Source organism: Notothenia rossii (genome assembly GCF_949606895.1).
Source record: "Notothenia rossii genome assembly, chromosome: 1".
In the NCBI taxonomy this organism is placed as follows: Eukaryota; Metazoa; Chordata; class Actinopteri; order Perciformes; family Nototheniidae; genus Notothenia; species Notothenia rossii.
The window spans coordinates 83,054,958-83,070,754 of record NC_136912.1 but is presented as its reverse complement, the minus strand read 5'-3'; the positions used below and the strand labels follow the sequence as shown (position 1 = coordinate 83,070,754).

Below are 15,797 nucleotides of genomic sequence, written 5' to 3'. Positions count from 1 at the left end.
TATGAAGGGATAGCTGCCCCCTCTCTCTGGATCTCTACCAAAACACATTCAACACCGCACCATCAATCTATGTTCAAATCATAAATCAAACGTTGTTGTATATTTGAACTTTGTTGTTTGAATGTTATCCCGTACATGTGCCTTAAATATATGAGTAAAATGCATTATTATTATTGGCATTATTTTTATACCAACAATCTGATTTAGACAGTTATCTTTCACATATTATTGGTGTCACTCTGACATGTCACAGGTCAGCTTGGCTCTGCTGCATGTGTTTACTTTAAATCCCTCAGTCGTCTAAAGCGAACCTCTGTCCTGATCACAAGCTCACGAACAGTTTCCCAATGAAATCCTACGCTGGTAAATATAAAAGACAAATCTGAGATATTAGCTTCCACTCCTCCGGTTCAACATGCGTGGGCTCCTCCTTTTTTGCATTGTGGCGCTAGCCGGTAAGTTTGTATTCACTCATTCATAACAGTTAACTTGATATCTCAATTAATTAACACACCTTACTCATAATAATGAGATTGATTAAATTGTTGTTTTACATCTGTGATTCAGTCCACGGTAATTTATTAATCTGTTTAGATATTGACTTTTAAAATGGAATGAGGTATCATTTACAGTGTTTTACTTCAGCCATCTATCTGTTTTAGTTGCATTTTAAGTAAAAGTAGTTATGTTCTTATGAATCTAATGGCATTTAATTTGTTTTGTTACATGTAGTGTGTCTGTTTTTCAACATATGTGGACCCATTTGGAAATAATTTATTTAACACTTTTTCTCCTGAATTAAATGTTTTGATTAGGTCATAGATAAATAAAATTGGCAATGTATTTAAGGTTCTAATGCTGACTATATCTGACTTTTATTCTTTTAGCAAGCCAAAGTGTCCATTTTGGTGAGTCTTGTAGTCATCATTTCAAATTAAACATAATTTTTTTTTAAATAAAGTAAAAGTGAAGTGACATTTCCTTATGTAAACATTTTCCAGAGCTCGGTCTAAACCCGAAGAAAACCTACGAGTATAAATATGAAGGAATGGTACACTTTGGACTCGGCCATCCAAACCTTGCTGAGTCTGGCGTCAAAATGATGTGCAAGATCAAGATTGTTGGTGTTTCTCAAGAGACATTTATCCTTCAGGTAAGAGTGACAATAGAAAGTAACACAAAATCTCTCAATGTTTTTTAAATACTTTATAAAACCTGTTTCTGAGTATAGGGTATATTATTAAGTTGTTAATGAGTTCAATTAATGTCTGATATCACGGCAAGACGTGAACATGTGACGATTTACCATGCTGGGAGACGTGAAGATGTCACGATTTCGTCCCTTCAAACGTGACAGTTACACGGTATCGGTAACCCATGTTAACCAGTGGAGAAATAACCGGAAATGCCAAGCAAATGCTACCCCGACGGTCGGTTGTTATTGTCAATATTAATATAATAATGATTTATTTTTTAATAGTCACACTCGATTACGCCGATTTTCTTGTTGCCCCAGCTGGTCGACACCTCTTTTAGCAGAAACAAAGGCTACATTAATGTATTAAATCGATGTTAATCCATGCGTGTGGATGTGGAATTAACGGACGTGACGTTGTGCGATTGCGTTGCCAGGCAACAGCTTCGGTTCATGTTAATTTACAAACTCTTCAACTACAACCGTAGTTATATTTAAAAACATGTTAGAAGGCGTCACGAAATACTTTAATGCAAATTAAAATGTAAATGCGAAGTAATGTGTGTATAACAAAATACATCTGTGATAAACGAAACCGGAAACAGACGTAGGCAAGATCCTCAGCTCGATGAATGGTTTAGCCGCAATGCACGCTGGGATTTGGTGTTTATGTGATGTGAAATCCGAAAACATTTTTTTTAAATAATATAATACTTTATTCCGAGTGTGCTTGCTTTTCTCTTTGAAAGTCATCACATAACGACATTGTAATACCCGGTTCGGCTGCATTAAATATTACATAAGCCTATCTGCCGTAATTCTCTATTTATAGAGCCCTGCTGAGAAGACTTCTAGACAAACAGGAGAACTGCCGCCAAAACTGAAAACGTGATGTGGATCATAAATACCGTATATAAGCAATTAAACAACATCTTACATTTCTTTTCACACAATACGTCTCCTTGCAGTATCAACACTAATTCGGCTGACTTTTCTATTTGATCCAATTGGTAGATAGGCTGTATTTACACCATAACGGTGCAGAGCTGATAGAAAGGGACACCTGGTGGTTAAAACACGTTTTTGCATTTTATTATTTTATTATTAGATATTAATAGGAGGATGTGCAAAACAGACAAACTAATAAGGCTTAATTTAAACATTAAAGAATACTTTAGGTTAAGGTCTTCTTTTGAAAAAGAAAAAAGCTTTGGGGGTATAAAAGAAGAATATGGAGGGATGAAACCATCTTTAATGGTCACACATGCAGAGCACACAGCACACACAGTGACATTTGTATCTACAGATACATATTAAGCCTGACAAAGTACTTAACGTCTAATATATTGCTTTTCTGCAATGTTAACTATGTTCAAGCACTTATTTTAACTGATATTATACATATGTATTATACTCTTATAAGATGTATGTAGATAGTATAAGAAATGTGCAGAATATGACAGTTTAATGGTGGAGGTATACACACATATTTATAGATGTCTTGTAATGCACTGTTGAGGAACATGCGACCCAAGTTTTTGATTCATAGCATAACTACACCGTAGTTGTGGATAATATGATAAGTCAATAAACCTTGAAGTCTTGAAAGGGATGTGTAAAAAAGTCATTACTGTATATACAGTCTTTAATTAACTATTGGTAGAGAATAACAAGTAATGAATATACTTTATAGGGATCCTTTTAATATCTAATAATAAAATAATAAAATTCAATAACGTGCTTTAACCACCAGGTGTCCCTTTCTATCAGCTCTGCACCGTTATGGTGTAAATACAGCCTATCTACCAATTGGATCAAATAGAAAAGTCAGCCGAATTAGTGTTGATACTGCAAGGAGACGTATTGTGTGAAAAGAAATGTAAGATGTTGTTTAATTGCTTATATATTTACGATCCACGTCACGTTTTCAGTTTTGGCGGCAGTTCTCCTGTTTGTCAAGAAGTCTTCTCAGCAGGGCTCTATAAATAGAGAATTACGGCAGATATGTAATATTTAATGCAGCCAAACCGGGTATTACAATGCAGTTATGTGATGACTTTCCAAGAGAAAAGTAAGCACACTCGGAATAAAGTATTATATTATTTTTAAAAAATGTTTTCGGATTTCATATCAAATAAACACCAAATCCCAGCGTGCATTGCGGCTAAACCATCCAACCATCGAGCTGAGGATCTTGCCTACGTCTGTTTCCGGTTTCGTTTATCACATATGTATTTTGTTATACAGACATTCCTTCACATTTACATTTGAATTTGCATTAAAGTATTTTGTGAGGCCTTCTAACATGTTTTTAAATATAACTACGGTTGTAGTTGAAGAGTTTGTAAATTAACATGAACCGAAGCTGTTGCCTGGCAACGCAATCACACAACGTCACGTCCGTTAATTCCACATCCACACGCATGGATTAACATCGATTTAATACATTAATGTAGCCTTTGTTTCTGCTAAAAGAGGTGTCGACCAGCTGGGGCAACAAGAAAATCGGCGTAATCGAGTGTGACTATTACAAAATAAATCATTATTATATTAATATTGACAATAACAACCGACCGTCGGGGTAGCATTTGCTTGGCATTTCCGGTTATTTCTCCACTGGTTAACATGGGTTAACGATACCGTGTAACTATCACGTTTGAAGGGTCGAAATCGTGACATCTTCACGTCTCCCAGCATGGTAAATCGTCACATGTTCACGTCTTGCCGTGATACCGGGTTGGATTTATATTGTAGAGTATTTGGTTGTGAACATTTTTTCATTTATTTTTTATCTAGGTATCATACATTATTTTAAGGTCATTATATCTCAAGGTTCAAGGTTCAAGGTTCTTTATTTTGTCATACGAACATAGCTACAGCGTAGTTATGCCGATGAAAATCTTAGGTCACAGGCTTCTCCAACAGTGCAACACAATAACACAGATAAACAGAAACATATAGTGCAAGTAAATAGTAAATACAAAAATAATGTTGTAAGATTGTACAGCCTCTAATCACCCCAAATAACTTCTAATGGCATTAGATAAAGGTAGGAATATTTTCATATCACCTAATATGTTAAAGCGTTCCTATTTCTTCATTTATCTTTATCTTTAATTGTTTTGAAACAATGTATGTATCTTTTATAATGCATAAATAGTCACCTTCAAGTACCATTTTGTCCTCTTTCCGTCATAAACACATGCTGCATTTAAACTTTATTGGAATTATATTAAAGATAGCTTTACCTATCTATTTAGATAGTACAAACAGATGCCGGTTCTTGTCAACTTTAGTTTTATTACAAGTGTCACTTGTGTTTTATTTGACATAAAGAGTTAAAACGCTTTATTATTATCTACAAATTTGTGTGACTACTCAAAGCATTTATCCTGCTCTTTTCCATCTCTGGTTCAAAGGTTTCAGATTTGGTCTTCGAGGAATTCAACGGCGTCCTGGGGAAAAACAGCTTCAACGCCTCCCCAAAGCTAACCCAGCGTATCTCTGCCCAGCTCGTCAAACCCATCATGTTTAACTACGTTGGTGGGCACGTCAGTGACATCCGCACATCTGCTGAGATCCCTGACATTATTGTCAACATCGTGAGAGGGATGCTGGATTTGTTCCAAGTCACTGTGAAGACAACACAGAAGATCTATGAGCTTGAAGAGGTGACTCACTGCTGACTGATAAACTACTCGCTGCACCTCAGCATCAGTGCAAAAGTCATAAAAGAGGAAAATAACTTAATGATTGGTTTGATTTATCCTTTGCCTGTAGACTAGCATCCATGGCATGTGTCATAGTAACTATGCAACTGAACAAGATGTGAACACAAAGGACATGCACATCACTCAGATTGTGGATGTCAGTAACTGCAAGGAGAAAGCGGCCATCTACAGAGGAATGGCTACCGCTGTGCTCGACCAAGACTCCAAACAGGTCTGTTTGTCTCACTGCAAATGCATCCGATTCTACTATTATAAATGAGCAGACTTAAAGGTCCCCTATTACACTGTTTTTCATCAATATATTATAGGTCTCAGATATATACAAAACATGTCTCTGAAGTGTTTGACTCCAAATACCAAACACATCCTGCACTGTAGCATCCCATAATCCCCTCTGTTTCAGGCCTGTTTCAAAAGTGCTGATTCTCTGTCTGTTACTTTAGATGAAAATAAGGAGCCATTCCCCACGCCCTTCTGAGAGATATTTGGTTAAAAAGAACACAATGGTGCTCTAGGAGGAGATTCAGGTGATAAGGTGTGTGTCGGGGGGGTTACCTTGGGTGGTGATTGGCTAATGGTTACAGAAGCCAAAAAAACGTTATGACATCACCAAATGTATATAAATGGATCAGGACAAAAAGTGAGGGAATCTTTTTTCCTGAAACTTTCAGAAGGGAACACATGTTTATATACAAAAGACAGGAGAAAGGGGATTTTGCATAATAGGTGACCTTTAAGTCAGTGATTTTTTGTGTGTGTGCCCAACAATCTAGAGAGGGGAGTCTGTCATTACCACCTTGAGATACATTTACACAGTCAAACCCACCGCAGAGGGAGGTCTCATTACCAGGGCTCATGGCCTGGAGCAACAACACTTCACTCCCTTCAACGTGAAAGGTGGCAGTTTCAAAATGCAGGCCACGTAAGACACGCAAATATCAAAACATCACGCCCGCACATCCACAATTCTTGTTTACCATACATGTTCTGCTTTATATAACTTCTCCTGCAGGAAGGAAATGGTGCTTCTAGGCGTGACTGACACAGCGAGAGCCGTCACATATGGGCCAATGGAAAGCAAGGGCAGCCTTGTTTACAAGTTTTTCAATGCCCATGCTAATATCCCCATTATTATGCAAAACCTGGACGACCCAGTCCCAAAGGTAATTATGATATCCTGCTGCCATGTAACATCCATCAAATGTATTCAAAAAGAGGCACCAATCACTGGCTATGCTAAGTTTCATCCAAATAAACATAGAATAACAGCCTCAATTAGATCAGTTTCATTTCCTATTAATTATAATTATGTTTTTTTGTTTTTATATCTACTGAAATAAAAAGTATTTACTATTGCTCCTAAAATGGATGTAGATGAAATAGATAAATATATAAATTATTGCACAGAAGAACTTCTTCTAGAGCTGCGTACACTGATCAAGTAATCATGTTGTGGGTTGGCGCCCTACAGGCTATAAAGATGATCAAGCATCTGGCGGAGGCTAACCGTTACCAGGTGGACAGCTCTACAACTCAGGACACTATAAAGGTCTATCAACTCCTGCGAGTGACGCCTTATGAAGGCTTAGAACTCATGTGGAAGCAATTGGCTGGAAATGAAGAGCAGAGGTGAGTACTTATCTATTTGGTGGTCAATTTTAAAGGCATGTTAGCAGACACATCACATTTGAGGGGGTTTGAAATTGACGTCACTTTCACTTGTGTCTTTTGCATGGCCAAATGTCCCTACATTACTTATGACATACCTACCTGCTATTAAAAAATGGCCATGCTTGGCATCTTAGTTGCATACGGCCAATGACCAAGCTGCTGTATTTGATGTATTGGAAATGTGAACCGGTTATAAGGTTTGAAATTCCTAGATAAATAAGCATTTGCCAAGCTCTTGATTATAATATTATCGGATGGTGAGCAAAATATAGTCCAAGGCAATCTAATTGAAGAGCTTCCTTCTACTTAGTTCAGAAGAGCTTGAGTTTGGCACATTATCACTGAGTGGGTTATTATTATAAAAAGCATGATGACAGAAAAGTGATGAGTTAAAGAGAGACTTTCTCGCTCATTGAGATTCAGGCTGTCACCAACACCTTCTATTTCATCCTTTACAAGTGCAATCAAATTTGACAAGTGAGCGTGTCCTTCACACTTTTATCATTTCATCTGAAGGGTAATTGTAATCTTAAGCATCTAACCATTTATCAATGTTCTCCCTTTTTAACTTATTTTTAGACGTTGGTTTTTGGACATGGTGGTTGAGGTCAGCGATGCACGAATCCTGAGGTTCTTGGAAACAAGGTTCCAGGCTGCAGATGTTTCTGCAGTTGAAGCTTGGCAAACCCTTTTAATGTCCATGAACCATCTGGAGGCTATTCCCGATCTGGTTGAGATGGCTAAAGTGAGTTAATACTAATATGTCTGCATGTTGGAGAATGATACCATGCAATGAAACCAGATGAAAATGTTAAAATGTATCTTTTTCACAGATGTTCCTGAACATGCCCTTTAGTAAATCTAATATCTATCTGTGGCACACCGTGGTGCTCTCCTACGGCTCTCTGGTGTACAAGCACTGTAACTATTACACACCCTGTCCTGTTGCTGCTGTTCAGGTAATCAAACAGAGGAATTAATCACTTGGTGCCACAAATTAATTTTGTACGTGATGAGAACAATGATTGCTGTGTAGTAGTTGAGCAAATTATCTTTGTGTAAAATCCAAACGTATTGAGGAAGTGTTTTTGACAGCTGTCTGCATATTTGTTTAACATCTGTATTAGCCGCTGCTGGACATGGCCGTGGAAAGTCTGAGGAAGGGCGACAATGCGAACATGGTCCTCGCTCTGAAGGCTCTGGGTAACACAGGTCATCCCAGCAGCATTAAGACCATCATGCGTTTCCTCCCTGGAGTGGCTGCGAACCCTGTGGATCTGCCCCCCCGAGTACTGAGTGCTGCCGTGCAGTCCATGAGACTCATAGCTGCCAGAGACCCTCAAAGTGTAACTATTCATACCACGCAGGAATGAATTCATCATATCTCTAGGCAGTACAAGTACACACACACTTTACTCAAGTAGAAGTACAGATACTCGTGTTTAAAAATACTCTTGTAAAAGTAGAAGTACTGACTAAACTTTTGTACTCAAGTAAAAGTAATGAAGTATGGGCTTCAAAATGTACTTAAGTAAAAAGTACTTATAACTACCATCTGTTTTAAAGAGTAACTGACCTCCCTTTATATCAATAGAACAATCCTGTCATTGTTAGCCAATGAATGTTTTGATGCTGAACAACGGCAACATGACAACGTTTTCAGTTGTCCCTCTTGTTTAGAGAAGACCAGGAAATGATGGATACAAGGATTGTGTTCAAATCAAGGCAATGACTCGAAATAATAATGATCACGCCACCTAACATGTTTTGAAAATGTAAGAAGTAAAAAGTAAAAAGTCGTCAGAAAAATAACTAGTGGAGTAAAGTACTGATACCAGAAAAATGTACTTAAGTACAGTAACAAATTATTTGTACTCTTCCCACCCCTGTCTCTAGGCAAGTTTTTTATATAATTCATGTTTATGGTAATTGAATGCTCTGACCACCATAGTCAAGTGGAAAATGTCATTGTCTGATAAGGTCAAATGCAGATTAACAATAACACGTAGCTCAGGCGGTAAAGTTGACATCAAGCAATTGGAAAGATACTGAATGCTAAATTTCTCACAATGGCATGGCACGAATTCAATGGTGTGTGAATGTATGTTGATGGCACTTTGCATGGAAGCCTATGCCTCTGTATGAATATGGGTGAGTGCTGCCACGTGTTCATAAGCACATTGAGTGGTCGCTAAGACTGGAAAAGTGCTTTAAAAATGCAGTCCATTTACCATTAACTCTATTCTATTCCTGGAAAGCATGGCAAATGTTCTTCATTCTTCAAATCATGTGAAATCGCACGTCTGATTCATGCTATTGTCATTGTGGAGGTACATAATCTCCTCCACTCTTACATCAACAGCATTCACAGTGAATCTGACTTTTTAAGGTTCATTGTTAGTTTATATAATAGAACAGAAATTGAAAACAGCGAATGGTTGAATGTGCTGTCTTCTGGACTCCAGATCATTAAAATACTTGTGTTTTCAGGTCCAAGACATCACCATGAGCCTGTTCCTGCAGAAGACCCTTCCCACAGAGATACGCATGCTGGCCTTCATGATCATGTTTGACACCAAACCATCAATGGCTCTGGTGTCCATAGTGACTACGCATCTGCAGGAGGAAAAAGACCTCCATGTTGTCAGTTTTGCATACTCCTACCTGAGCAGCCTTGCCAGATCCAGTACTCCAAACAACCAGTTCCTGTGAGCAAAACAAAGCAGCAATGAACAGATGTTGTTCAATCATTTTCAATGTTCTCCTGTTTTAAATTGTTTTACCTTTGTGTTCTCTACAATAGCTCAACAGCCTGCAACGTAGCAAGGAAAATCCTGGCCCCTAAATTTGGTCGTCTCAGCTATCACTACAGCAAAGCAATGCGCATGGACTGGTTTAATGGTATGCTCGAATACAGATTAGGTTCAGGTTCAGGTTATTTTTTTTTGTACCCATAGGTAGATTTGGTATTGCAGTTAAATGACAAGGGATCCATTATGACACACGTTTTTAGACACTACAGACAACAGGCAAATCAAAGAGTACCACATGCTCCATCACATTTAAAGACCCCTAGTACAAACGTGAAAGAATCGAGTGAATATATCTCGACTTCTGTGAAACCATTACATGACAACTTGTTTTTTTCCCCAACAAAACAGATGATTTCCTCATTGGTACAGCCACAGAAGTCTTCATGCTGAAAAGTGCTACAAACATCTTTCCTACTGAAATCATGATGAAAGGAAAGTTTTACTTCATTGGTAGAATCCTGCAGCTCCTGGAGGTACGGCGCAGTAGTTTGAAACTCTCATAAAGATAAACACACCTTCCCAATCGTGAATACCAACTTTTTTTGTCCATGCTGCAGATGGGTATCCATGTTGACGGACTTAAAGATCTGTTCGGAAACTTTCAACAAAGCTTTAAAGGAGATCTTGGTTTAGGTGACTTCCAGGCTCTTTACAGTGTGGTGAGTATATCAATATGACACTTAAAGGAAGAACAGTTACTGTAGCTTTATTTGTTTGGGTAACCATTGTGCTTGTTATTGTGTTTTTATCATTTTCAGCTTAAAAACTGGGAAATTATGCCAAATGACAAGCTGGTCCTTTCTGCCTTTGCACGCGCTTCTGGACAAGAGTGGTTCTTTGCTGACATTGACAAAGGAATGATTCGGAACATCATCAATGTGAGAGTTTGATTGAGGTTTGTAGTAGACTTGGTCCACAAAAGCCCCATGTGTTCACCATTTACATGCTGCTCTCATTTCATCCTACCTGCAGGCTGTCAGACCGTTAGGAGGAAAAGGGAGCCCTCTGCGGGCTTCCATCGAGGATCTGCAGAGAGGAGTGTCATGGCATCGCACAAAGCCATTCTTAATCTTTGAGGTTCGCTATTTCCAAGCTACCACCCTGGGTCTCCCACTGGAGATTAGCAAATACTATGAAACCGTCAATGGAATCACTGTTAATGGTGAGAAGTCATATACTACATACAGGACCACATTACAAGTCAACATAGTACTGATAAATGACTAAAACTTCATTTGTTTTTGTGTAGCCAAAGCTGCAGTAAATCCACCACTGACCGAAAGTCTTGAACAGCTGTTGAGTTCAGACATTTCACTGGAGACTGATGGTTTTATTGGGTAAATATTTAATGTTTATTTTATTTAAATTAACACTTCAATCATGTTTCAAAATGGTCACAGGAGCCTACAATCGAATTATGTTTGTTGTATGAAATAACGCATTCTGAATTAACCTCTTCTTTTAGTTTCACAAAGGACTTTTGGGTTTTTTATGGGATCAACACAGAGCTGTTCCAGTGTGGAACTGAGTTCAAGAGCAAGACTCCAGTTGCTATCCCGTGGAATTTTTCTGCTAAGATCAATGTCAGAAAAAGAAAGTTTGAAATTGACTTCCCTTCATGCAAAAAAGAGGTTGAACTCCTTTCAGTCAGGTAGGTGTTACTGTTACATCAAGCATAACATCATAGTTTCTCCTTTGTGCAAACACTTGCTCAGCACACCATACACACACATACATTTATGGGATGATTTACTCTGTGAACGCACTATCGACATGTCCAGGGGACTCAGTGTTTTTTTTTTTTTCCTAATGTTACACTTAACAACGCAAATATATATTGAAATCGGCCAGGAATACAGGTAGAACAAGCTCTACACTCTGAATACATTTGTATTGGGCCAAGCAAATGTATAAAAATACCACAATTGTTGTCTATATATATTTTTTGTTTTTGGGGAAAAAAGCAAAAGAATGCTGTTTTCACAGCAATATTTAACAGAAGGTGTGGGGGTTATTCAAACAATAATACACTTTTTTATGTTGAAATATATGAGTTTTATTGTTTTGTTTTACTTTTTTGATTTTAAATAGCTTTAAATACTGGATCAAATCAAAATGTAACTAAATCAAGCCATGACACCATGAATTTAAATCAAATCTTCAACATTTTCTATGGATAGTGCTTTTTGCTATAGACTGAGTTGTATACATGCTAATCACAAATCAGCCAATTTGCATAAATGAAACAATCCTTATTTTCCCTTTAAACCAACAGCTCTAATGTGTATGCAGTCTCCAGGAACATTGAAGATCTAGCTTTGGCTAAAATTACTCCAATGATGCCCAACGCCATTGACTCCAATGATGAGGTGGTCCGGATGGGCCCCACAATTGTGAGGTCTGAGTATGAACAGGTAGCGTCAGCACCATTACCAGATTACTGTTAGAGATAAACTCATTAAGATTCACAGAACTCAAAAAACATTAATATATTTTCATCCAATCCAACAGGTCTCAACAAGAAACATCTGGCATCCAAAAGCCAAAGTGTGTGTTGAGAGTAACATCTATGGAGCTGGAGTGTGTCTGGAGTCTGAGTTCAGGAGAGAGTATTATCATGAGGAATACCCCCTGTACTATTTCCTGGGATACACCCGCATGGCACTCAAAGTAATCCCAGGTACGCACATTACACCACACAGGACTGAGCAATCAAAATACACCACAGACGTACATAGGGCCTGAAGAACTTAACAAATATTTTGGCAGTTTTAGGGGACACGATGCTCAACTTACATGAGAGAAAATACACCTCGAATAAGCTTTAACTTCACTGCAGTGAGTTAAACATTGGAGTTCAGCAAAAACAAGATTTCAGAGTTTAAATAGTATCCGCTTTAAAGCTGCAGTGTGTCACTCTGAGCCACCTGCTACAAAGAAAGGAAACACCTTTGCAAAGCAACATCCCTTTATCTTTTACTGTTTCTGCTATGAGACTTGGATTTCCCTATAGAGATCAATAAAGGTTTATCTTTTTGTATCTTATCAATCTAACAGATCCAGTCACAATACGACTGGTATTTAAAAATGTCAATGTGTAGGGGCCTTTTTCTACATTAGCCATTTATGTGTTTACTGTGGCTATATTTTCTCTGCACGCTTTGATAGCATGTTATATATTCCTTATACCACTGCAAAAAGCCACAAAGACGTCTTCATAACACTGTAACCTCGTTGAATGATTGTGGGTCTTGCACATTGCTCGTTTAATTCTTGTTTTATTATTATGTTTTTTTTTTTAAATTATTATTATCAGACTTTTTAAAGCTGTATCAGACAAAGCATTTCTTTCGATTGTACAGGTGTTCATGTCATTGTGTCACCTCTATACATTACCCTCTTTTATCCCTGTGTTGATGTAGCCTGTGCACTTTTTATCAGCTCAGGCAATCAAAGCTGTTGACAAGATCCACTTTGAGGTTGATGCTGGCCCTAGCAGACCCCCAGCGAGCACACGCCAACTGATGGAGACGCTGAGGAGGCTTTCCAAGGTATTTGGCTACCTGTGCAATGTTATTATCTGTGCACCTGCTCTGGTGTTTTATCCATTCACATTCTTCTGGTGCTTGATTGTGTTTACAGAAAGCCGCCCAGAGAGTAAGTCTGTCCTCTGATTCAGCCTCAAGTGAAAGAGGATCTGATCTCAGGGCTGCTGGCCAGGTAATGGAAGTATGCTAAACATGCTCCACAGAGATCCACCCTAAAAATGGTCGATGAGCAGTGTCATCATGTCATATGTTTCACCTGTGCTAAGGATTCATGATAGCTTCACCACAACACAAAGTGGTCCATGATAAGACTGCAGTTACTTGTCTGCATTCAAAAACTCATAAAAAGTTATATAGTCAAATATGTGTTTGTTTTGTTTAATTTCGCTAGTCCACACATGACACAAGATGATAAATATTCTGCATTTATTCGACATGATGCACTGGACTGCTTTCTTTCTTGTTTAACAGGCCTCTAACTCAACACCTGAAGCTGTGTACAATATCAAAGCCTTCGCCATGAGCGGCAACCAGGAGCCAGAGGGGTACGACGCTGACTTCTACTACACCCCCGAGGCAAACACCCAGAGCGCCCAGCTGATTATGTCCCAGGTCGGGGAGGACACCAACTGGAAGATGTGCGTGGACACCTCTGTTAGTGCCCAGGTTGGGACAAAGGTAGATACTGAACACACAATATTGATTAAAATTATTATCTGACGGTATAAAATAACAAAAGTTTCAAAAATGATGTCTAATCTACGGAGCCCTAAAGGGACATGGAAAAAAAAAGAAAAAAAAAAAAAGTGAGGATAACGGTTTAAGATACATAAAAAAAAAATAAAGTCGGGAAAATTGATTAGTTTCTCGTGCGCGGGAGACACAGGAGACAACCATTTCATTGCAGACTGTTATGTTTATGTGGGGAAATGACAGTGCATACATTATTCGAGGTATATTTCAAACTCAGATTTAATTTTATGGACATTTCGGCCGGGGTGTAGAGCTATTTGTTTAAGCACAGGATTGTCAAAACAGGAGTCTGTAAACCAGTCTGCTTTGACCTATGAATTAATGTCTGTGACTCTCAGAGAACCTGCTGCTCGGGCCACTAGGTCCACTAGGTCCACGCAGCGAGGCTCCCCCCGTTGACAGTTCACAACCCCCCCCCCCCCCCCCCCCCCCCCATGAGTTAGTATCTCGTGCGCACGCAAAACTTTCTCGTGCGCACAAGATACAAACCCGTTATCCTGACTTATTTTTTTCTCTCTCTCTCTGTTTTTTTATTATTTTTTTTCATGTCCCTTCAGGGGCTCCATACTAATCCTTACATTTTGCTATTATCAGCAAATTACACGGGAAGACAAGATTATACAATCATACTATTTGATTGCTAACCTTATCCTTTAAAACTTGTTCAAAACATTTGAACCAACTACATCCAGCAGCCATGACTATGTATTGCCCTTTCTTAAACTGGACAAATAAAGCCATCAATTCTCACGTTTAGAATATGAAAAACTTCTGTACTTTAAGTGTGTGAAGGTTCCTCTAACCTGCCTGACACATGGAAACATATGCACTGCTACAAATACACTGTATGTTAAATCCTATGTTCAACCATACCACTGATGGTCCGTTTGAGGTATCATAGTGCAAGTGTTTACAGTAGGCTGCAACCAAGTCTCTTGTTTGCAGAGACTCCCTTCATGATTGATCTGTTGTGTTTGGTGTAGGGACACCTTAGATGGGGAGCTGAATGTCAGTCCTATGAAGTGTCAATGAGAGCTGCAACAGCCAACCTGCCTGGCTCCAAACCAACTCTCAAGGCCAAAATACACTGGACCAGGGTCCCAGGAAACATGGCAGAGATCAGCAAAAGGTGAGCCTTAGTGGAATAAATGGGACGTTTGTACGAGGAAGATTTAAATGTGAGGATGACGAGGAGATTGAGCTGATGAAGGAGGATAGAGGAACTTGGTTAACTTACTTTTCTTTACAGAGCACAATGGGAACATATTCTGTCTTTTACAATTATGACACATACTGGCAAGTGTTGTTAAAATATTTTCATTAACTTACTTTGTGTCCTTACCAGAATTGAAAGCTACGTCCCCGGCATGGCTCTGCTTCTCGGTTTCACCCAACAAGTTAAGAGAAATACCAAGCAGGAGGTGTCTGCATCAGTTATTGCCACCTCAGCAGACAGCGTGGATATGCAAATTGAATTCCCAGAGGTATTTAAGGAAACATTCACAACCTATATTTATATGCAAAACCTTTATTGGCTGCTGTATTTACATTGATGTGTCTTTTTTTCTGTGTTTTCATTAGTATACAGTCTTCCGCCATGCTATTCCATTTCCACTGCCACCTTTCAGTTTTCAGGAGGTTCAACAGGACAACAGCAACACAACAATAGACAGCTTTGGATGGGCATAAAAACAAGTGGGCTACATAAAATCAGTCTGATTAGACTTAATTGGATCTTCGTCAAATTGTTCTGTGTTTTGAAAGACTTTTGGAGCAGAGTGGGTACGACACATGTCCAAATTCTTCTCTACAATGTTTAATAGAGGCAGAAATCAAATAAAAAATGCTTCTCTTTGAATACTGTGTACTTTCGTGTGCAGCAGTGGATGTGTTGACAGATTTCTTTGCAAAGCAGATGTGCAAAAACAAGCAAAAGTACTGTGCCATTTTTGCTTGCTTTTTAAAATATGCTTTGTGCTGCAGAAAGTCAACAAAGCCCATATGGGAGCCAGATGTCTCTTTCAAAGAGATAACGCTGCGACCAAAATCTCACCACCCTGATGAAAGTGAAGATCATAAAAGATGC

At 38.6% G+C, this 15,797-nt stretch overlaps 1 protein-coding gene across 2 annotated transcripts; it reads left to right on the top strand.

Moving 5' to 3' along the window:
- The first annotated feature begins 108 nt into the window (after positions 1–108).
- On the top strand, positions 109–15,569 carry vtg3 (vitellogenin 3, phosvitinless). 2 transcript variants are annotated; one of them, XM_079654429.1, is made up of 27 exons: positions 110–455; positions 888–908; positions 1,002–1,153; positions 4,615–4,866; positions 4,976–5,137; positions 5,700–5,848; positions 5,939–6,089; positions 6,398–6,555; positions 7,177–7,342; positions 7,431–7,556; positions 7,725–7,943; positions 9,088–9,305; positions 9,401–9,498; positions 9,759–9,883; positions 9,968–10,069; positions 10,169–10,288; positions 10,383–10,572; positions 10,660–10,747; positions 10,876–11,061; positions 11,686–11,824; positions 11,922–12,090; positions 12,852–12,961; positions 13,053–13,130; positions 13,430–13,636; positions 14,695–14,840; positions 15,057–15,195; positions 15,293–15,569. In XM_079654429.1, exons 1-27 carry the CDS (start codon positions 416–418, stop codon positions 15,398–15,400), a joined length of 3,819 nt encoding a protein of 1,272 aa, XP_079510555.1. In that variant the 5' UTR covers positions 110–415; the 3' UTR covers positions 15,401–15,569. The 2 variants fall into 2 exon arrangements, with proteins under 2 accessions (XP_079510556.1, XP_079510555.1); XM_079654430.1 differs by lacking the exon at positions 13,053–13,130 and having other exon boundaries at positions 109–455.
- Positions 15,570–15,797: the final 228 nt, after the last annotated feature.

What these genes read in the sequence shown, in the direction of transcription:
- vtg3 (XM_079654429.1), top strand. Translation starts at nt 416, where the DNA reads ATGCGTGGGCTCCTCCTTTTTTGCATTGTGGCGCTAGCCG. An exon ending in AAGCCAAAGTGTCCATTTTG is followed by an intron (nt 909 to 1,001) that starts GTGAGTCTTGTA and finishes AACATTTTCCAG; the next exon opens with AGCTCGGTCTAAACCCGAAG. An exon ending in AAGAGACATTTATCCTTCAG is followed by an intron (nt 1,154 to 4,614) that starts GTAAGAGTGACA and finishes TCTGGTTCAAAG; the next exon opens with GTTTCAGATTTGGTCTTCGA.